Below are 24,697 nucleotides of genomic sequence, written 5' to 3'. Positions count from 1 at the left end.
AGTATCCTGCTATGATAATCTGACCATTACGTTCCAATTAAATATAAAAACAGATCTGAGCCTTTCCACCCAGTTGTACTGTCAAGGCTAGCATAATGTGATGTCATATAAAACTCTTTAAATCAACCTGCCAAGAAAATATGAATGCCATACAGATTTTATTCAGAAATATTCACTCCCCTTTTTCTTACATGGATTTTGAGGATCAAAGCTATGCATTTTTATCAGATATTTTATTACCTTTCAACCTTTGTGAAGATCAATATATTAGAATGGGGAAGAATTTCTAATACTAAAGTGATTTGGTAAAAGGGATATATTAATGAGGATTTTTATTACTTATTTAAAATTCCCATTTGACAAAATGAGAAGATTTTATAATATATGAAAGATGAATACAGTGTTTAAATTCCATAATACTTTTGGAAACCAAGCATCTAGTCAAAACAGATGAGCATTTAGAAAAGGGATAGAAGTGTGCGGTTTTGCATTTCCTTAGAAACACGATGCTTCCAAGAAGAGCCACAGCATGTTTGAGCTGAGAACCCTGACTTATAAAGCTAAGCAAGCAGAGAAAAAGTTTTCCATTTATTTTTAACATAACATAGTTCTTTTATGAGTTTTTAGTATATCTGGCACATAATGGTACAGAAATAATTATTTCCCTTACCATTGTCATCCTAAATGTTATACTTTTATAGGAGGTGACATACATGCCACTCTGTCTTCTACTCTGTATTAGTCAGCCAAAAGGGTGCTGATGCAAAATACCAGAAATTGGTTGGTTTTTATAGAGGATTTATTTGGGGTAGGAGCTTACAGATACCAGGCCATAAAGCATAAATTACTTCCCTCACCAAAGTCTGTTTTCACGTGTTGGAGCGAGATGTCTGCTGACATCTGTGAAGGTTCAGGCTTCCTGGGTCCCTCTGGGCTCAGCTCCTCTGTTTTCTCCATAAGGTCAGCTGTAGACTATAATGCTCTCTATACCTTGCCTCTCTCCACAAGGTCTGCTGTAGACTATCAGGTGAATGGCTCTGTCTCTCTCCCTGGGTTTCTGCCGTATCTAAGGAGCTGTCTCTATTCCTCTGTGTTCTCCTGGCTCAGGTCCTCTCCCGGTCTTGTTTCTCTTTCCTTTGTATGCTGACTTCTGGGGCTCCAGCTTAAGACTTAAGCATCAAACTCCAACATCAGAAACCCTCACATTAAAAGTTCCAACTCTGTCCTTTGCCATGCCTTTTATCTGTGAGTCCCCACCCCTTGGTGGTGCCAATAGCACAGTAGGGTGCCACATCCTAATGACGTGATCCAATCAAGCCCTAGTCATAATTCAATCATGCACAGTAATAGACCAGATTACAAACATAATCCAATATTTTTGGAATTCATAACCATGGCAAACTGAAACATACTCCTAGGGGTTGATCAAATCATGTTTATATTATTTTTTAGGTTAGATCATAAGCTCCATCATTATGGAGTGAACTACAAAAAAATCTAGGCATTTCTCTTCAAACAAACAAAATTCCTGAATAAAGAAATCCAAGTTTAATAGAATTAGGCAATCATCCTCCTCTTATCAACAACATGAGCACTCAACTGTACTAAATGCAAGACATTTCTTTCTCCTTAAATTACAAAAGTTAATTTTCCCTTTTTAAGAGATAGTTGTTGGGGGAGGGCAGTTCATTTCGGACTCATGAAAGTGGAAGATTGACAGCCCTGGCTAACGTCGGGCAGAAAGCAGTAAGCTCTAAGGAAGCACTGCTGACAGCCACGCTAATGCACTACAAGCTGACATAAAACTTCCTCTGGATTTCAGAAAGAAGCCATTTGGGAAGAGACTGTCAATAATGTAAAACTGGGCCAAATGGCGCTGATTGTGAACTGCTAGCAAATGTCTACCGAAGACTAATTGGAGATGACCAAGCTCAAGTTTCAAATGAAAAATATGAACACAGCCATCCTCAAAACGAAGCAGCTTTCCTGAAAATTGGGGTGTTGTTTCTTAAAAGAATATATTGGGTCTAGCATCTCAGGTATTTTTCTACAAGTAGATATTTTCTTTCCAGAATTCTCAAGACTCTGCTTTAAGTTCAGTTTTGTTTACCAGAAAGATAGGAGAATAAGTTTAATGCTATGAAAAATGTTTACTTAGAGCAATAATATGACAAGCAGAACTGAATACATAGCAACTTGCACATCACACAAAGCTCTACAGCTAGCACTGGCTTTAAAATCATCAGTAATAAAAAAACAAAACTGAATACAAAAATCAGAGTGAAGTATTCAGATAAAAACCACCATGTCTAAAATACAATCAAATAAATTATCTTCTTTTGTGCTTAAATAGTGGATGAAGCAAATGGTAACCATAACTACTGTTTTTAGTTCCCTGAATTGATCCAGCAACTTGACCTTGAGTCCATTTCTCTGGAGCCCATGTGAAGTCCTTTGCCCTGAGAAAATTTGCTTTTTCCAGGGGAAAATAAAAATAAAATTGGCCCTATAGAATTTCTTAAGTGGTAGCACAGAAATAATAACCTGAGTGGATTTTTCTTTCTTTCTTCTACCCATGCATACATTTATGTGAGAAAACAAAACAAAAGTTTGACACTTACCCTTATTCCCCTCCAGGTAAACTATTTAATGCTATAAATTTAATATGGAGTAAAGTATTTAAAAACCATTTGGAATTAAATGGCAGATGCTGGATTTTTTTTTAACATGGTGTTATTCATTTTAAATACCTATAGAAAATCTTTCTAGTCTAATAAACTAGTGCTTAGAAGATTTGCTCTAATTCATAAATTTACACTGTATGTGTACAGTACTTCTATAATGTGTGATCATCCTTGAAAAAAAGAATTTTCCACTTAGTTTTAAAATATTCCCCCCAACTTTGTTTACATGATTGATTTAGACTGTCCACTAAGATTATGTTAAGATGAGTAAATGTCATCCCATTCTTCACTGTAATATGTCAAATAGCTGACCAGAGGAATTAGATCGATGTCTTAAATGCATAAAATTTTGGTGTCATATATGACTGTTATAAAATTATGAAATAATATGGTACTAATTCTTTAGACATGGCAAGATTTCCCTGCTTCTACTCCCACACCCCACACCCCCAAATTTGCTGCCATTTCTCCATCATCAATTCACAGGGCAACCAGTGATCTTTCTAAAAAATAACAAAACAAAACACAAAAATGTGATCTTATTACTCCCTTGCTTAAAGCTTTTCAATGGCTTTCCATTGCCACAAGATAAAGTCCAAATTCTTTAAATGCCTTCGGAAACCTTAATGCTCTCTACCCTGCTTATTTCTCTAGCCTAATATCTCTCCACTGTCCCATTTCACACTCTACTTTCCAGTTACACTCAAATTTGTTATGCTCTCTCTTTTGAAGCTCTTCTTCTCTCTACTTGGGCCAATCTTCTCTTGCCCTAACCCTGATCACCACACCTCTTTTGTCTAATTCCAGTCTTTCAAAAGGTCCCAGCCTCATCTTCATTTCCTCTTAGATGCTTTCCCTAATTCTACCCCATCAAGGCACCCATCACATTTCATGGCATCATTTATCATGTGGCATTGCTACCCGTTAGACAGTAAGCTCTGCCTTGATCTTATGCTATATCTCCAGCACTCATTTAACTAAGTTTAATTGAGCATATATTATGCTTAGGCCAACCATAATGAGGAAACAGCAAAGAGTCAAGCAAACTAAGTCCCAGACTTATAGAACTTACATTCTGTATACAAAATGAATATTTATTGGCAAGGAAGTGTAAAAGAAAACTGGACAGCAGAGAACAAAAGAGAAAGAACAGATGGAGAAGAGTCTACAGAGTGAAATAAAGAGCTAAGAGTCATTCAAGGAAATGAAGGAAAAGAAAGGCTTTTAGTTAATCTCTTAAAAGCCTGTATCCCATGACAGGATACACCCTCTTTTATTTAAAACTCCTTATTAAAAAGCCTTTGCAATTGGCTTATGATATCATTTGAAAATGATAGGGATTTTTTTGTTGCTTCATTCTACCTCCACCCAAGTGTAGAATGATTCTACATATTGTGCAAGTTAGCTCTCCAACAATGTCCTCCAGAGCCATCTGCTGTCCACAAAGAACAAGGCTTCAGAACCCAAATGGTCCACTTAAATCTGAGCAAAACAAGCTGGAAGTTTATTTTTAAAAGCATTGCTTTTCCAAAATTTATTCACTAGGAAAATATGCTATAGAAGAGTAAATATATTATGCAAGTAAAATTACATCTTTCAACCTGCTTAGTATGATACATGATTGCACACACTTATTGCAGGTGATTCTGCCAGAATTAAAAGTAATTGTATATATATATTTAAAGGATTTATGTACACTACTTTTGACTATAATACATGGATGCAGAACTTTAAGATACAATAAAATAAGGATTAAAAAACAAAAAGAAACCAAGCAGTTTGGGTATGATTTTTGCATATATAAATACTGACAGTTACATCCCAAACTGGAAAGTTTAGATTTTCTAGGAACACATTCCAAGCTATGGTGAGAGGGTGAAATCCCATTGCCTGCCATTCTAAATGCTTAACCAAGCCTTCTATTACATGGTTATTGTCAATGTCTCCAAAATCACAGCCACCTGTTTTCTCCTTGGATTCTAAGCGCCAGCAATTTCAGGCAAGTTGCCTGACATACTGTTCCACCCCTCTGTACCTTTGAATTCACTGTTTTCTCTGAAGGGGTGCCCTTCTTTCTTACTCCTGCTTTTACTTTATAGTCTAGCTAAAACAGTTTCTGTATTCTTCTTTCCTTCTCTTCCTGCCTCTATCCATAACCTTTTCCCAAAGAGCCTTTAACTCCTTCTTTTTTCCCCCCAAATGAATTTTATACAGACATCTGTTGGAGTCCTTACCCTCTGTGCTACCATTATTTGTTTACATGGATGTCTCTGCTTCTGCAACATGATCTCCTGAGGACAAGGAGCATGTCTTCCTTGTGACTCTAGTACCTGGCATGTAAGAACTGCTCAAAATATGTTTGATCAAACAAAAGAATAAAAGAATGAAAGAATGAATGAATGAATGCCACCACTTGCCTTCATGGCCTCTCTGATGATACCTTTTTTAAACTGAAAATTCAGACAGGGGAATTTCCTTTTTCTTTTCCTTGTCATTAACCAAATTCATAATGATGACTATAATAAGAAAGGACTAAAAAATAAAATTTGATTTCCACTTAGTATGGTTCTGAGACTGCACTCTTCATTTTACATCATTTGCCTAATTCATTCGAACCAGTCATCCTCTCAGCAAATAATCATTAAATTCTTATTATACCATAGCACCGTATTAAATATTATAAAGTATTATAGATTACAAAAAAGAATAAAGGACTCTCAAAGACTTTTTACAATATTTCTGGGGAAACGGTATATCCTTTTTTTTTTTAAAGCCAAATAGCATAAAAGGTTTTTGATATTGAGAGCCATATTAGTTAGACAAGTAATGTATGTTAAGTGCAGGCATAAGAGGAGTGATCACACTGGTCATGAAGAATAAAGAATCTGGAAGGTTGATTGGCTTTAGATAGGAGAAGATTGAGAAGACTTCATTCCTTGCTGGAATAAGTGAATGAACAAATGTAAATGTTTTCAATTGAGGATAAGAAAATAGTCCTCCACATTTTAATCCATGTACCCCAACTTTCAAATCCAAAACACTAGCATTTTAATAAATCTTTCAGCCCAAGTCCACCTGTAAAATAGATTTATATTAAACTTTTTCTTTTGATATTTTCAGTTCTAGCTTCCAAACATTTTTCCCACGTTCCCACCCACCTTTGAGTATGAACTCCTCAGCCCTGTCCTTACCAAGGCTAATATTTACTCAGTCTTTCTCTAGACTGTCTTCTTCTCTACTGAGTGTTCATTAGTCTAAGTAGGTGGTCTCAGAGAGACTGCCTCTAAAGATGTCATTATATCATTTTATCTCTTTTCCTCCAGTTACATCCAGAGCTAGCCTTTCTGACAATTGACCATTTGAGGTCATAGTTCCACTTTGAACTGATGTCTCACAACACTACATGTGAAAGTTGCAAGAAAAGACCTGCTCTTCAGATATGTTTAGTCAAAGCACCTTGAATCTGTCAGAAACAGTCTGATGTTATGTACAAATGCCTGTGGGCATAGCAATAACACAGGAAGCAATGGAGCTCAGGGCTAATCTTTTTGTTTACCTTTCCTTAAGCAAAAGTGGAGCTTGTTTTTTTTCTCTTATCTCGCTGGGATAGTTTGAGTGTTAACAAATCATAGAATATTTGATTTTCACATGAACTGCAAAATCACGTGATCAGATCCCATCAATTTTCAGAAGATTGTGAAGCAAAACTATTTAAAGTAACTTACCCAAAATCATGCAACAAATTAGTGAAAACAGAGGGATTAGAAGCCAGGTATTTAGCTCCACAGTCACTTTCTCTCTCCACTTTCCTCACCATCTCTCCAAAGGAAGCACCTCAAGGTTTATGAGAATCACCACAGTTTAGTCTGAGTTTGCAAATAATGCCAATATAAACATAGGCTTACCTCACTTTATGCAAATCTCTTTTCCTAATGGCAAGATCTAAATTTTTCTCCCAGAAAAAAACAGCATAGGTGATTGACGGTGGAAGTATTATTCACTGCTTTTTAGTAGTAATATTCTCACAGTGCAACCTGGTAAGAAAGAAAAGGATTCACTCTTTAGTGGTGTACATCAATTTGAGGCCAATGGGATAAAATATTTTATAAACATTCAAGTATTATTTCCATGAAGAATTATATTATCATTAAACATTTAATGCATTAAATGTCTCAATATTAATAATTGCTAATGGCCTAAAATTAATCCCTAACTCCCTTATATGATTTATGAGGTAATTTTTTAAAAACTATTACTTCTGTGCTAATTGTCATAGATCTTTGCTATCAAAACTAGAAATGAGAAGCTTAGGAAATCTCCAAAAAACTAGAGTGGAGAGGGAGGGCTCAAATGAAATATGTTCCGTAGAGCTAGATTAAAATAAAAAACAAAAGTAACTTAAGAGATGACAGGGGAGAGTACTGCTGTCCAGAGAAGAATCAGAATAGTATTTTTTACTCTATTAGTATTAGCTATCCTCCTGAGAATTTACCAAAGCCATTGTGATCAATGGTTTGCTTTGAAAAAATTGCTTGTACTATCAAACATTGTTTACATTATCTATACTCTGCACTCAGATATAATTACATTTTCTTAATAATGTATATGTTTAATTCCTTCACATTACAATAACACTGAGTCCTCCGTTATCTACCTTATAGGATGGAACAGACATCTAATCTAATGGATGTCCTCCAGAATAACATTATTCATTTGGTGAAGTAGCACCAGTGTTCTCATCAAAAGAGAGTACAGAGAAATAGATGGCTATGAATAATTTTAAGGAGCAATTTAGGAGGAAGTAGGTGAAGAGGATTCTAATTCTTGTGTCTCTTAATAGCACAAGTACTGTTTTATTTCATTGAGTGGCTTATACATTTAGACAACAAATTAAAATGTTATGTAGGGGGGAGTGAATGTGGCTCAAGCAGTTGGGTGCCCACTTCCCCCATGGGATGTCCCAGGTTTGGTTCCTGGTGCCTCCTAAAGAAGGAGCAAAAGGCTGGTGCGGCGAGCTGACACAAGCTGATAAAACAAGGGGGTACAATGAGGAGACACAATGAGGAGGCACAACAAGCAGGGAGCAGATGTGGCTCAAGGGATTGGGCTCCTCCCTCCTACATGGGAGGTCCCAGGATCGGTTTCTGGTGCCTCCTAAAAAAGAAGACAAGCAGACACAGTGAGCACACAGCCAACAGACACAAAGAGCAGACAGCAAGTACAAACAACAAGGGATGGGGGAGTAATAAATAAATCATTTTTAAAAGATATAATTTACTTCCATGCATATAGTGGGAAAAGAGAATGAGAAAGACTTTCTGTAGTTAAGAAAATTTTTAGGAAGTGGGGAGGGAAAGCTCATGTTTTAGCTATCCATATTCATTCGGTATCATTTCTAATCTGTCCTTATTCTTTATGAAAAATATTATCTAAATAAATTTTGAAAATAAATAATTGTTGATTTTCATAATCAGAATGGGGTTAGGTTAGAGTTAGAGTAGGGGGAAACAGCAGTGCTTCCAGGAGCCAGAAAAATAATGGAAATAAGTGGGTCTGAAGAAAGACATGGAATAGTTGATGGTCTAGAAAACCCATGCTCTGTCTAAAGGCACTTAAATCCATTAAAACACAAAACAAAAAACTTTGTCATCCATGAAAATCCTATCTGCAGGCCTATAACTGTCAAAAACCAAGCAGTTATTTAGCTCTAGGTTGGTTCATAAAACCCTTGATCCTGAAATCTTGGTGAAAATCCATACAAAAGGCTAGGCACAGGCAGCGAAAAATGGGAACAAGAGCCAACAATCAGGAGTCTTCGTTATATATAAATTATATAAAAATGTTTTCCTCATAATTTTCTTACCTAAAACAATGCTATTTATCAGAGTTCTAGAGTGCTTATTATTCTATAAAAATTGATTATTAAGAGCAAATGGGTGGCCGACTTGGCCCAGTGGTTAGGGCTTCTGTCTACCACGTGGGAGGTCTGCGGTTCAAATCCTGAGCCTCCTTAACCCATGTGCAGCTGGCCCATGTGCAGTGCTGATGTGCAAGGAGTACAGTGCCACGCAGTGGTGTCCCCCGCGGAGGGGAGCCCCACCGCAAGTAGCGCACCCCGTAAGAAGAGCCACCAGCGCGAAAGAAAGTGCAGCCTGCCCAGGCATGGTGCCACGCACATGGAGAGCTGACACAACAAGATGACACAACAAAAAGAAACACAGATTCCTGTGCCGCTGACAACAACAAAAGCAAACAAAGAAGATGCAACAAATAAACACAGAGAACAGACAACCAGGGTGGGGGGGGAGGGGAGAGAAATAAGTAAATAAATAAATCTTGGGAAAAAAAAAGAACCAATGATTTGAGGACTTCAGAAAGATGATGTCAGAGTAGGTTGGCAGGGTACAACTCTCTTACACAAACAATGGAGGCAGGGAGGGGAAGATGGTCAACCACAACACCAGGGAACCGAGAGTGCCTACAACTGCAAGCAGGAGAATTGCATCCATCATCCATGTGGGATCTAAGCCCCCTCGTGATATAGAGGTGGAATGGACATCACCATCCCAGGGTCCATAGGATGGAGGAATAAAATGTGGAACAGAGTGGACTTACTGGTATTCTACTATAAAACTATTGTGACTAGTAATGGAAGAATTTGTAGCATTGATGTGGGAGAAAGTGGCCACGGTAGTTGCTGAGGGCAGGGAGAGGGAAGAAGAGATGTGATGTGGGGTCATTTTTGGGACTTGGAGTTGTCCTAAATTATATTGCAGGGACAGATGCTGGACATTATATATCCTGCCATAACCCACTGAAAGTAGTGGGGGAGAGTGTAAACTACAATGTAAACTATTACCCATGTGATGCAGCAGTGCTCCAAAATGTATTCACAAATGCAATGAATGTGCCACAGTGATGAAAGAGGTTGTTGATGTGGGAGGAGTGGGGTGGGGTGGGGGTAGGGGGTATATGGGAACATCTTATATTTTTTAATGTAACATTTTTTGTGATCTATGTATCTTCAAAAAAATACAATTAAAAAATGATGGGAGTGAGGGGTAGGGAGGGGGGTATATGGGAATCTCTTATGTTTTTTAATGTAATGGTTAGTGTGATCTATTAACTTTAAAAAAAGATAATTAAAAAATTAAATCAAATTTAAAAAATAAAAATTAAAAAAAAATTTTAAAAAGCAATAGAAGAAGGGCAAAATGCTGTCTGAGGGAACTACTTTGGAGATCTGCAGATCAGGAGCGTGCTGTGCATCTTCCAGAAGGGAAAGGGACAGAGGAATGAAGGGACAAAAATGAAAACCCTGAATTACTCATCCCCTCAGCTGGGAATAGTAACCATCCCCCACCCTCAAGGCAAACAGCCTCCATGAAACCTGTGACTCATTGAGGCCAACTGAAAAGGGAACAGAGGTCTTCCTCCTTAGGAAGAAGGAGAGTGCAGCAGAGGGCAAAGAGTGGTTTCTCTTTAGAGAGTTTGGCCAGCAGAGACCACTTTGAATCTCAGCCCTAAGCAGCCCAGCAAATAGAGGTTGAATCTCTTTCTATAAACTTTCATGGAAACATTCACCGAAGAGTGCCACTTACTGGTAGGATGGGATCTGCAAAAAGAAAACAATCTTTTTAGAGTCTTTTATGTCCCAAGACCCTTGGGTCTTGGACCCTTGGGTCTGCCCCTGATTATTGGATCCCAGACCACTGTTAATTTATGTTTCGTTAATTTATGCTGGGCAGCCATGCAAAAAGATCTAAAACCAATCTTGCTCAAACTCTTCCAAAAAATTTAACAGCAAAGAACTCTACCAAACACATGTGATGAAGTCATCACCCTAATACCAAAGCTAGATAAAAATACTACAAAAAGAAAAAGGAAAAAAGAAAAGTATAGACTATTTACTCTAATGAATATAGATTCAAAAATGCTCAACAAAATACTTTTAAACCAAATCTGAAAACATATTAATAGAATTATATACCACAATCAAATGGGTTATAGTCCTGGTATGCAAGGGTGGTTCAACACAAGAAAATCAATTAGTGTATTATACCACATTAGTAAATTGAAGAAGAAAAGCCACATGATGCTCTCAGTTGACACAGAAAAGGCATTTAACAAAATACAGCATCAGAAGAACTGAAAGCAAGGACATGAACAGACGTTTGTGCACCAACGTTCATAGTGGCATTATTCACAATTGCTAAAAGATAGAATACAACCCAAGTGTCCATCAACTAACGAATGGACAAACAAAATGTGTATATACATATGTTGGAATACTCTTCAGCTGTAAGAAGAAATGAAGTCAGGATGCATATGACAACATGGATGAATTGAGGACATTATGTTAAGTGAAATAAGCCAGACACAAAAGGATGTATATGGTATGGTCTCACTAATATGAACAAAGTACTGTGAGTAAACTCATGGAATTAAACTATAGCATGTAGCTTAATAGGAGATATAATGTGGATTGAGAAGGGCAATCTCATCCTAAACGTATGTAGAATGTTTAATTAGGTGGATTGTAAATGTGTGGAAATTAAGTTGACGGTAACACATTATAGTGAGTTTAATACTGCTGATTTGTAAAGGTAAATGTGGCTTAAAGGGGCAGTCTAGGCAGGTTAATATCAATTGAAAGAAATTTAGAGAATAATCTAGGGACTGTATAACAGTGATTTTAATTGTGGATGATGATTGTGGTTAATAGTACAAATACAAGAATTTTCCTCTTTTACAAGGTATGAACAATATGGAGATACATGAGAAAAATACATGTAATGTATATACTATAGTTAACAATAATATTATATGTTTACAACAATGACAAAGAAGTTACTATATCAATGCTCAATAATGGGGGAGTATAAAGGGGTATGGAATTTTTCCTTTTCGAGTAATGAAAATGTTTTGAAATGAACTGGGCTGATGATAGCACAACTCTGTGATAAAACTGAGAGCCGCTGAGTGTATACTTTGGATGGATTATACAAGGCAGGGTACCGTATAACACAGTGAACACTGTAGTGAATGACAGACTGAGGTTAATGTACAAATATGTGAAGGTTCTCTCATGAACTATAACAAATATGCAATACTAATACATGGTGTTAATAGGATGGTTTTTGGAAAAACACATCAGTTATAAGCTATGGGATATAAAGTAGTAATATTGTGATATGTCCTTTCATCATTTGCAAAACATGTGTCACAACAATGTAAAGATGATGTATGGGACTCCTGTATGATATAGCCTTTAAGAAAAGGGTAACTTCACAGAGTACCAAAGTTGACCTAAAATTGTGAATCTCAATGAAGGAGGGGAACACATGCTACTGTGAGAGGGGATGAAGATGTTGTTTTAAATGGATTCCACAATATAATGTATTTTTTACAATTTTATCATTTGTTGATTTGGGAATATGGGCTGGAAGGAGATGCTCAGGAAATGGACTTATTTCAAAAATCAGTGAATTCCCTAGGGGAATATTTCCCAGAATATTCCCCTAGTGAGAGTTTTCCGTATAAGTAGGGTATGTGAGATCTTTCTGTGCCTTGCTGTAACATCCCTGAGACACCAGTAAGTCGGAAGTCTCCAGTATGGCGACCCCTCTGTCTATGGTCCCAAAATCAGGCCATCTCTGCCATGAATAATCCTACTGGCAAGTAATTATAATGTAAGATGATCCAACAGTAAGCACATTACTGCATCTTTTGTCTCATATCAGAAAAACTCCATGGAATGAGTTTTCCAAATAACAATTTTGAGGTTAAAAAAATCCCAGTGGGGTTAAAAAAACAAAAGAGGAAGAAGAGTGAATGTTTTTGTTTCATAGTTTTCTAAAATGTATTATTCAGGTTGTGGCCTTCTTAAACAGAAGATGTTTAGATTACTTTACCTTTTCTTAACCACTCTGTATCATCACTGAGACCATTAATCATTGGGCTAGTATGTAACACAAGACTATGTGTGTCTCCTTTTTCCTCTGTAAGCAGCTATCTGCTCATACTATCTAGATACCATTTATACACTACTCTTCTTACAACTTCATGAGAGCTGAGAAACTTGGCAAGTATTAAAACTTATTGTGGCAATTTGATATTATTTATGAATTCCAAAACGAATTATTGTTTGTAAACTGGTCTGTTCCTCTGCACATGATACCCTTTGATTGATTTAAATTCAAAGGCTTTATGCTTACTTAATTAAAACAAAATTAGGGATTTGATTTGACCATGCCATTAGGGCATGCAGGGTTGAGTCCCCGCCCCCCTTTGGTGGCTGATAAAACAGACTGGCACACAGAAGTAGATACAAAGAGGAAGAAAGACAACTCCATAGACATGGCAGAGGCCCCAGGAACAGAGATGAGCCATTCGCCTCATAGTTTACAACTGACCTTTGAAGGAGAAAAGAGCAGCTGAGCCCAAAAAGAAACAAGCCCTGGGAAGAGAGACAAGCTATATGCCAGGCCTACAGAAGAGAGCAAAAGAAGCTAGATCCCTGGAGCCTTAAGAGAAAAGAGGAAGCCTGAACCCGTGCAGACATCACTCGCCATCTTGCTTCAATACATGGCAACTGACTTTGGATGAGGGAGTACCTCTTACAGTACCTTGAGTTGGACTCTTTAGAACCTTGTAACTGTTAGCTTTTATTCCAAATAAATACCCTTTATAAAAACCAACAGATTTCTAATATTTTGCTTCAGAACCCCTTTGGCTGCTAATACACACATTATAGTTTTACTACTACATTGATCATTACTTCACATCCCCTAATTATTTTACAGATCTGAAATTTAAGGCTCAAGAGGTCGAGGCTTGTCCAAGATCATGATGAATTATAGTGGAGTTGAATCTCACTTAAAACTTGCAACTCATAAAGAAAAATGTTGCGTAGTCAAAATTGCCCTTGACAATTCCTTAAATTATCCTTTAAGCATAGTATATATGTTTTCTATATTGTAATTCTTAACACTCACTGAAATTTGAGAACTGCAGAGATAGATTGAGGAAATAAAAAAGGGAAAATCTGCATGCAGATTGTTGACTATTCAAGCCATATGCCTTTAAGACAACCATTAAATCCAAGGAATGAGAATGGAGAAAGACTTTTTAATGGTTCTTGCTTCTCATTGGGATTTTTCCATTTGGTTTCCATGTTGAGTCTCTATGACCTTACTGTATTTTAACTGATTTGATCATTGCTCTGAAGATGAGAGGATTAGGTTCTAAAACACAGATGTTAGTTAAATACATTTGTGATACAATTCCACTCCAAAGGTATATGGGTAAAAGCACAAGGCTCTTTGTTCCCTCTTCAGCACTGTTTCCTATACAATCCACCTCCAACTTATTAGATGACAAGCTCTGAATTTTAAAAAGTAAAAATAGTTTTGCTAACAATGGTTTCAGTTATGATCTACCGTTTCTATGTCCTTTCTCCTTACTTCTGTTTCTACTTCGTGTTCCTAAGTAAGCAAGCTTGCTGGATAATAGAGGAATTACTAAATGGAAAGGTTTTTGAGTTACATTCAGTCATTTCGTTTAGCATTTTGGATTTTTGTTATTTTTTTTCTTATAAACATATGGTAAAGCGGGATGCAGTATTCCAATGATTATGATTTCAAATCTAAAGTACTATTTTTCATTCCTGATATCTAAAACAAACATCTGGTGGTTAATGCTCTGAGAATAAAAGTACCTCAGTAATTAGCTCTGTCTGTGATTCAAGATCATGGGCAATAAGAACATGCAGATGAGATTAAACCACAAAAGCTTAAGTTGGTCCATTTGATTAAAAAAAAAAAAGAATAGGCTTCTGGGTTTTCTCTAAAGGAAGGAAAGGGATAGAGACCATGTAATATAATCTTACGTCCTCTCTGCCTTCTGCTCTTAGATATAAACTGCATCTAGTATGTCCAGGAGTGCTGAGGTAAACTAAAGAGGAGTCTCAATGAGGCTTAGAAAAAAGATTTGAATGCTTCCTTTTCTCATCCTATATATACTCAGAATCATTCCAGTTTCTAAACGCTCTCAGGCTCATGTTACCATACAGTATGTTGGAACACAATTTGAAATACAGATTTACTATCTGCTTTGCAATAATATTCATTTTAGGAAAAAATATTTTAATTTTTCATAGGGTAGAAATCCTGTTAACTAAACATTCTATAGTATCTTCCCCTTGAGATGAAAAATGAAATCTTAGGAAGAAAAGTGATAAAGTTATTACATATATGTAATATCAGAATTGTATGAAATATTGCTGTGGAAGCAGAGAAATTTAATGATCACGTATTGAAGGCCAGGACACAGGAATATTCTTGAAAAGGAAAATTTATTAACAACCAGCCGGAGCCGGGGACTCCTGTCCAAAAAACCTGAGCCCCAAATAGAATTTTTGGGTCCCTTTTATACAGAGTATAGGGGAGTGGAGTTAGGAAGCATTCCATGCGAAAGGTTAGGTTTTAATTTCAGTTTTCTGAGCTTAGCTTTCCCGGAACTATGCGACTGGAGTGGTTGGGACGGTTACTAGAGGCGGGGCTGCTGTTCTTACTGCTTGCATGCACAGGTGGCTTATGCTGGAATCTTAGGTTTAGCAAGCTTCCACACACAATCCACACACACAGAGCCCATATCAATATAAATTTATATGTGAATCACTTATATGAGGTATCATTTATAAATGAATACACATAAAGTAGTCCTTGGCTCTATTTTTTAGTCTATCTTAATAGAACTCAAAAGCGGTTTTGCAAAGGAGTAGCCCAGCCAGGCAGTCTAGCAATTCATTTTCCACAAATTGTTTGCCAGAACAGTCAAAAAAGATCCAGGGTCAGAAATCTCAGATGAGACTGCTGCTTTTGCATCTATTCTGAGGTCACATCTAGAGATTTGGTTTTTTTATTCTCTGGAAGTATTTCTTCCATGTTTTGAACAAACCTGAGTCTGACTTAGTGGCTTCGATATGCAGAGTCACAAAACAGGCACTTTACCCACAAACACAGAATGAAACAGTGTAGTCCACTGTCCATGGGGACATTAGCAGGGGTACACAAAAGTTTTCTTGCTCCTGCATTAAGGAATATTCCACACCATTTCATTCAGAACACTTACTCCACAATCAGGTGATGATTTGCAGTGTTCTGATTTCTTAATTTTTTTAATGACTTGGGTTAGGGCTACCAGATTTAGCAAATAAAAATGAGGATGCCGGAAGCGGACTTGGCCCAGTGGTTAGGCCATCTGTCTAACACATGGGAGGTCCGCGGTTCAAACCCCGGTCCTCCTTGACCCGTGTGGATTTGGCCCATGCACAGTGCTGATGCGCGCAAGGAGTGCCCATGCCATGCAGAGGCGTCCCCCACATAGGGGAGCCCCACGTGCAAGGAGTGTGCCCCCCCCAAGGACAGCCACCCAGCGGGAGAAAAAGCACAGCCTGCCCAGGAATGGCGCCACACACACGGAGAGCTGACACAACAAGATGACGCAAGAAAAGAAACACAGATTCCCGTGCCACTGACAACAATAGAAGTGAACAAAGAAGAACATGCAGCAAATAGACACAGAGAACAGACAACTGGGGTGGGGGGAGGGGAGAGAAATAAATAAATAAATAAATCCTTAAAAAAAAAATAGAGGATGCCCAGTTAAATTCGGATTTCACATAAAACAGCATTTTTTTTATCTTTTGGGTTTTTTTTGTATGAATATGTGCCACACAATATTTGGGACATACTTGTATCAAAAATGTATTCCTTCATGGAACATACTTATACTGAACAATTCTTGTAGTTTATCTGAAATTCAGATTTAACTGCAGGTCCCATATTTTATCTGGCACCCCAACTTTGGGGTCACAAATGAATCCTCCTTGCAACTCCCTGCCTTCCTCACTTCCTTTTTATGCTACTATCACCAACTTTGTAAATTAAATTCCCTTGTCTTACTTTGCCTCTATCTTTAACCTCTGCCCCAAAGAGTGAAAAGCCCATGCTTCAGCCTTCCTACCTAGTTCTGTGAATATATGGTCATGGATACTCTGGTTTAAGGCCAGCTTTTTCCTCTATGCAGAAGTATTTACAACTTCATATCAACATCCCATGATACTACTCTGTTACCATTAGTAGAGACTGGGCACCTAATCATGTAGGAAGGAATCGCTAACCCTCCTTGGGCTGAGTTTGCTCACCTATCAAATGAGGGGATTGGCTTGGAGGTGTTTTCCCCAAGGTTGGTTCTAACTTGTTCATGCTAACATTCTTTGAAATTAGGTTCCATTAAAGCGCTCATTTGCTTTGGAAAACATAATTGTACTTATTTCAGATGAATCTTCTTTTTATCCAAATAAGTAGTGTTTAGATTACTAAATAAGTAGTCTTTAAATTACCCAGTTAATGGCTTCCCCCTTAAAGATGTTTAACCTAAATTCCTCAAGGGCCAAAAAACTCATCCTTTATTTCTTTTGAACCCCACTAGCCAAAATGCCACACTTTGCTCAACAGAGAGTGATCAGATGATGTGATCACTAAGATGCTGATAATGATAAAACAATCCCATTGTTTTAATCCAGCTTCGTGATGGGTTCAAACTGTTGAAAATAATTTACTGTTATCGGAGGCCGTCTCTGTGGGTTGAGAAAGCAGTCTGGAGCGGCTCCTTGTTCTCTTCTGCCATCCAGTGGATGCAGGGGTGCTCACATCAGCTAAACTTTATATTCAAACCTTCAAGATATCAAAGATTGTAAATCAAATGGATAAATTGTTTCATTCTTGTCATTACAACAAAAATGGATCTATAGAATGGTTCAGTAGGCAAAATATAATGTGTTAATAAAATTAAGTATAACACAACGGCAGTTAAGACCTGAATAGTATACATTAAATTTGTGCAATTTAATCTCTTTACTATGTGTCAGTGTTAACATGAACACTAAAAAATGAAAATACAGGCTAGCCTAAAATGTTCCAAAGAAATATTATTTATCTTGGATACCCTAATTTAGTGTTAAAGGATTTTTTGTTTGTTCATTTAAAATAAATGTAAACATAGCAGAAGAAAAGAAGGGGGAAGAAAAAAAATTCTGATAAACATTAAATTAATAGAGAACGTGTCTGTTCTGCATTTATCACTTGTCTTCAATTAAATTACAGCTTATCATTATTAATATTATTTATATAAATGCTGCGATACATAAATAATAATAATGAATGCTGAACAATATTTGGTTTTAATGTCCTATAATATAGAACTTTCTTCAAATGGCATAGTATTAGTTGTAATTGAGTGAATCTAAAATGAAAATAAATTTCTCTAATCCTAATGAATGATATAAAAGACTTCTGAAGTGTGACTTATTTTTTAAAAAAAAAGGCTGTTTGCACTGAATAAATATTATAGGGAAAATGTTCCTGACATTTTAACATTTTCCTGGTTTCCTTTTGATTTTACTTTAAAATATGAAAGCTGTTTTATAGTGTTTATGTCTTTCTAACAAAAGATATTTAATTGGAAGACCACTTCATTTTATAATGCACTTGTGAGTCAACTAAGAAATCTCCAATTTGTTTTCCAGGGTGGGAAAATCCCCATAAGGTGGACAGCTCCAGAAGCTATTGCCTACAGAAAATTCTCCTCGGCAAGTGATGCATGGAGCTATGGCATTGTCATGTGGGAGGTGATGTCCTATGGAGAGAGACCTTACTGGGAAATGTCTAACCAAGATGTAAGTGCTAGTGGTAGTTAAACTACCATTTTGTGAATTTAAATGCATTAGAATCAAGGGGGAAATAGGCCCTCTGCCCTCAGTCAGATCATCCCTTATATTTGCCTGAGATTTGTTCTGGGTTTGTGGGTGAGTTTGAGAAGATAAACAATCTTTCACTCTGAACTGCATTTGGTATCCTATGGGCCAGCTGACAGCCTGTGCCACACATTTGGGTACCTGACCCACATCTTAGATCTGAGACATTCACAGGAATTATTCTAATGCAGCATGTATGCTGATGCAATAGTCTTAACCTACAAGTTAAACAAAAGAAAGAACAATGTTTATCTTTCATGTATTCCTGAAGGTAATTTAACTCACAACTGTGAAAGGCAAATTAATTTAGATTAGGTATCCTTAGGAGAAGAATAGTGAATGCTCCTAGGCAATGTGTTATCAATATATGTTATATAGTACGGTTCTTTTGAAATTCAAGACCCTTGATGCAATCTGTTTTGTTTCTATTTCATCTATTAAAATTACCTTTGTAATTGGTATTATAACACAAGACAATTAACACACATTTAACCTCTATGACCTATCCAGTGTGATAGACAGAAAATGCAAGTGCCCTGACCATCCAAATAAGTGTCCTGTCAGAGCAGAAAATACCTTTAATTCCCAACTTCTTCATCTCAGAATTCAGACTTTGTCTACTCACTTGACTTGCTCAAAGCCTTTAAAGGTTTCTAAGACAAAGATAAAGGGAAATCACCTCCAACATGATTCTGAAGGTTCATAGGTGAAAACAAAGACAATGTAACTATCTAAAATTTCTAAATACACTCAGAGTGCAACTTTTATCACATATATTTCCTATTTTCCAGTTAATTACTTGAGCACTCCCCACTGCACCTTTTACACCACCCAACCTCAAATTGTCCAAGTATCTCAAGGACTTAGTCACAGAGAAAGTTTATCCTTTTCTAGTATCAGTAATGCAAAAGAATGGATTTGGGTTAGTTCACCGTGGCTATTCTCCTTGCACATAGTGTTTCTTTCAAAGCCGAGTCTGTTTCAGCCCTGTGGGTGCTTACTGACTCCGTGGAGAATGCCAGGTCCAGAGAAGTGCATGGCAGCAAGCTTGAAGTCATACATTTTGCTCAGTCATTTGTCTTCCAAAACACAACATCAAAACACAAAGCAAGGGCGCACAGAGACCACATGTTTTAAGTACAAAGTGTTTCGTAACATGCAACCTCCACCCACCCCTCAATGCTTAAGATATTTTTGAACCAAGGTCATTCATCTAAACTCTACTATTCATCAGGCATTTTTATTTTCAGGACCTCACTGCTCCTTTGCCATTGCCAATGATCACCTTCTAGCTCTTCCTCAAATTCAATCTCAGAAGCAGGAATTTGTACATTCACTCTCACAAGGAGCTCATCTTTTTTTAAAACAATTATCTTAAGTAATAGAAGCTCTGGATTCGACACCATAGTTCCTGTCCTATTCTAAACCCAAGAAAAAAGTAGCCCATTTGCCCTACTTTGGCGCAACTAAAGGCCAAACAAGCAAATCTCCAGAATAAAAAGCTCTCCTTCTGATGAGCTGCAGTCTTCACTGCAGAGAAGTACTTCAAGTACCCTCTTTATTTAGTACTGTATTTAGTCCTTGTCTTTACCAGTTCCCTGACAGAACTAAAATAGGAAATTGCCTAACTCAGAGAGCTCCCAACTTTATTGATGGTATACCTTTATTAGTAAAAAAACGACACCCAGAGCCAACATATGCATATTTGTTTACACATTATATACAAGTATTACTGTACTAATATATTCATTGAAAAATATTTATTGGGTGCCTACACTAGTCCAGAAACTAGGAACAGCAGTTCCAACAGTGAACAAATGTTTCTTCTGAACCGTGAAGATTATCTAGTACCATCTCTTTTTTTAATTGGTCGTGGAAATAAAGCATAGAAAACTCAAGTCATTTTCCCTAGAATCACATAGCAAGTGGCATGCTCTTAGAAGACTATTCTAGTAAACTTCTAGGGTAAGTCATGGCCAAGAAGAAAAGAAGAAAGAACTGCTTCTTTCATGGTGGCTTGGTTTTGAGTTCATGTTGCTCCCCACAGAGGGCCAGCAGTTTTCAGTAGAAGGGAGACAGACTATAAACAAAATAAATCAGTAAAAGATATACTATGTGATATTATAAACAGTGCTATGAGGAAAAAAAAGAAGATAAGAAGTGCTATAACTGATTAATCTTTAATTCTAGATATATCGTATACATTGTAAAATATATTCATAAATATCAATCTTATAATAGGATGAAACAAAAAAATACAAAGGGAAGTTCCATTATTTTTTCCTGCCCTCTAGATTATTGTCTTATTACCTGGGGTACATGAGCCACCAATTTAATAACCATGGCTGTGGTAATATGGGCTAAAATTCAATCATGAATTTTCATGACGAATAAATACAATGAAAGGAGGTTAGATGTCTGAGGTCCCTTCCAGCAGTAACATGTTGTAATTTTATAATATAATATCTGAAGAAACAGTTATCACACTTTTCTCAGGAAAGGGATGATTCAAATTGCTTTTTCCTGAAGTTTAGGACATTCCTGACTGTGAAGGTACATCTAATTACATAGAAATTCCACAGAACAGAACAGATACAAGTAAAGGTGCTAGACCACAAGACAGATTTTTAGAAGAGCAGTCACCACAGTATAAAAGACAAATGTGTAGTTTTCAACATAGACTATCAGGTAAATTGTTCTAAATTGTTCTCTAGAATAGTCCAAACTTTGTTGTCATCCCCTTCCCCCTCCCTTCCTGGATCTTGCCCAACAATTAACCCAGCCATTCTATACATTTATATTGATGATCTGTGTCCAAGCTGACCCTTCAGAGAGCCATTTGTCTACCAAACTTCATTTGGCCACTGACACTGTATATGGGACCAGGAGAAACTGCCACAGCCAGGAATAGGCTCCCAACATTAAACCCATTCTCATTCACTCACTATCACCACTGCCCACAGCAAAAGGCTGAATTCTCTTACCCAAAGACTAGTTCTTTTCCAAGGCCCTGGTCAGGTTGAAGCCTATATAGTTTCATGGTCTTTGTGTGGGTTTTCAAAGAATTTTCAAGCAAGAATCTGAAAATAGGTTGAAAAACTAAAAAGCTAAACCTTGAAATCCTCAGATCAATATAAGGCCACAAGAAAGTAGTAAGAGCTAAAGCCTTTTATGTGTCTTGTGAATATATTTTGGTGCTGCAGTAAAGAGAGTTGAAATTCTGTTTTGCTTAACATATTGGAAGTTAGCATATCCATAACAAATCTTATAACCAGAATTTCTTTGAGGAAGAAGAAATAGCTTAATCAAAAATTTCCCAGCTGCTCTCTCCAAATACTGGTTATTCCTTATTTGTCCTGCTTTTCTCATTTGTTTGGTCAAAATAGAGTCTTATGGTTGAATTTTTGCAACCAAGATGCATTTTAAATAAGGAAAACAATGCTTTAAACAATAAAAACTCAACTATATTCTGTTGAGATATTTTATATTTCTACTATATGTTGGTAAGTTTAACAAAGCTTTTGGGCACAGATCAAATGGAATGTTAACATGTGCTACCATTTTAAATAAATTTAGGAGATTTCAAATAGTTTTTACACAATAGTCTCTTCATTCTGTAGATTGTGGCTTATTTTAGTGTAATGAACAATTCCGAGTTTGAAAAATCTATATTAGTGAATAATATAGTGTTTCCTGCAGGTAAATGGTATTGTATATTAGGGAAAGGAAAAGAGAAAAAACTTCACAGAATTAGTCCATAAAAGACCTAACAAAAATAACAGCAGGTACCATCTGCTTAGCCTTTCAGCTATAACCTGTTAAACATGTGACAGTCACTGGACAAGGTATGCATGTGGGGTGAGGGTGAGGGTTTAGAAAAGCCTCCACTTTCTAAGGGAGGATATGAGAGCCTGGTATTTTGTAAGTCTTATCCCCGCAACTAGAATATGAAGTTTTCAAGGTTATATGTCATACTTTTTATCTTTATTTAATAGAAACAATGTTGTCTGTATACAACATAGTTATTTTAAAAATATATGCTAGAAAAAGTATGCCAACTCTGTTATTCAGAGTTCTTTTGGTTATAAATGACAGAAACCTAACCTGGCTAACCTAAGTAAAATTAAAGGCATTTATTCATGAAACTAAAATGGTAGTTTAGCATGGCTGGATCCAGGGCATAATGCAGGATTTTCAGTGCCTCCCTAGATCCACTGACATTATTCTCTCCTACTACAAATGGAGTGGTTTCTTCTTTACACTCCAGGTTCAACATTACAGCTTAGCAATTGCAGTAGAATGAGCTTTTCTCTCTGACAAAATTCATATACCATCCCCAGAGAAGACTCCGGTTGGCTCCACTGGGGTCTCACCGAAACCTATACCAAAACTATGCAAGAGAAATGGAGACTGTGATAAGCCAGGGTAGGTTTATTTGTCTGTTGATCCACAGATGATGATCACAGGGAGTGAGGAAGGAATCGTCCAGAGGAAAGCAGTTGTGTTGCAAGATGTATTATATTTTTCTTTTTTTTTAATGTACATCATTTTAAAGATGAACTTTATTTAATTCAATATAAAATGGCACCAAAAGATTAAAGTACATCACTGTATTCTTATGAGGAAATATGTGTGTTGGAAAGACTATGAGGGCTTTGGAGTAGGGTTTCTCAACCTGAGAACTATTGACATTTTTGGTTTAACAATTCTTTGCTGTGCAGGGTGGGCTTGTGCCGTCTATGCGGGGCATTTAGAAGCATCTCTGGCCTCTACCCACTAGATACCAATAGCAGCCCCATCTGTTGTGACAACCAAAAGTGTCCCTAGCCATTACCCAATAGAGTTAGAGAACAAAATTGTTCTTATTTAAGAAGCCACTCTGTCACAAGAGAAGTGTTTTCATTGTTTCCTATTAGCAAAAGAATGTGCATTGACTTACCATTGTTTGGAAATATAAATCTTTTCTGCAGTATTTTGCATCTTTATGTTAAAAATTTATTAAATGTACCATGTTGTTATAATATTTCTTAAAAATATTTTAAGGCAGTAGCTTAAAATCAAATTCTAATGATCGACCTACTTAGCCTATCACCAAAAACATTTCACAGACACATTCTAGAATGTGAAGTGTTTCTTTTTATTTTTTTAAGGTATTCAGGGTAATGCCTAGGGTTATTTTAAACCTAGTTCAAATAATTGTTATTTCCTACATAATGGGAGTACCTTGTGAGGATAGGAGCTATACAAGCTCCAAAGATGACATGAAGGGCGCTGCAGCTCTTCCCTCCAACACTTAGAGCATGCAATGTGCTTAACAGACGATGGAAGCAAAACATGAACAGCAGGCAACATTAAATAACCAAATCCCCACAGAGCTAATATGTAAGGGGGAAATAAGCACCACTTAAATGAGAGATGCCTAAGCCCGAGCTAATGATCTGGATGCAAGACCGAAGGAGCCTTGGGTTTTGTTTTGTTCACTGGCATGATGCTGTTAAAGAAAAAAAATTCTCCTTGAAGCAGTTTGATAACCAAATGCCTCCTGTATGGCATCATTTAGGCATATGCTACTGAGCTAGTTCAGTTTCTCAAAAACAGAACTACTATCAAGAGCATCTTATTTGACATTTACTAGGAAACATAATGCTGCCTCAGTGTTTTTTATTTTTTCCCCTTACTTTGCAAAAACTTTATATAATAATGAGCTTTCTTTTAGATTGCTTTCTGAAGATTACCTGAGAGAAAAAAAACTGGAGTTTATCTTCAGGGTTTTCTTTCCATAGGTATGTGGTTGAAAACAACTTTTTGACCTTATCTGAATGAATTTCTTTTTTCAAAATTTAGAAAAGAAGTAACCTTTTATGATATTTCTTGCTTGTCCTTATAATTCTATAACCTTTCTCAAATATGGGTCAGAACTTCAGCAGAGAATGGTGGCTGTGTAGAATCCACTTACCTAGAAATGCAGTCTGATTTTATGACTCATAGAGTCCAGTCATTTCCAATTTTTGTCTCTGATTAGATTTTCCAAACTCTACTTTATTATGTAATGGTCCTTGTGTAATGATCTGTGTAAGATACAGTAAATTGCTAAAGGCCCATTCCCATTATTTCAACCTTCCATATTATAGGGAGAATTTTTGCATTTGTTTGAATATGTGTTCTACCAAAACAATTTTCAAAATGGCCTTCT

General features: G+C 36.7%; 1 protein-coding gene across 16 annotated transcripts in view; it reads left to right on the top strand.

The window, feature by feature from the left end:
* Window positions 1-24,697, top strand: part of EPHA6 (EPH receptor A6) — a 975,172-nt gene that overhangs the window by 919,134 nt on the left and 31,341 nt on the right. For all 16 annotated transcript variants that reach the window (XM_058296026.2, XM_058296023.2, XM_058296024.2 and 13 more), the window contains one exon: window positions 18,277-18,426. In XM_058296026.2, coding sequence (XP_058152009.1) covers window positions 18,277-18,426 — 150 coding nt within the window. The remainder of the gene's footprint in view (window positions 1-18,276; window positions 18,427-24,697) is intronic.

Source organism: Dasypus novemcinctus, chromosome 4 (genome assembly GCF_030445035.2).
Source record: "Dasypus novemcinctus isolate mDasNov1 chromosome 4, mDasNov1.1.hap2, whole genome shotgun sequence".
Taxonomy (NCBI): domain Eukaryota; kingdom Metazoa; phylum Chordata; class Mammalia; order Cingulata; family Dasypodidae; genus Dasypus; species Dasypus novemcinctus.
The sequence above is the reverse complement of the archived record's forward strand: the minus strand, read 5'-3'. Positions and strand labels throughout refer to the sequence as shown.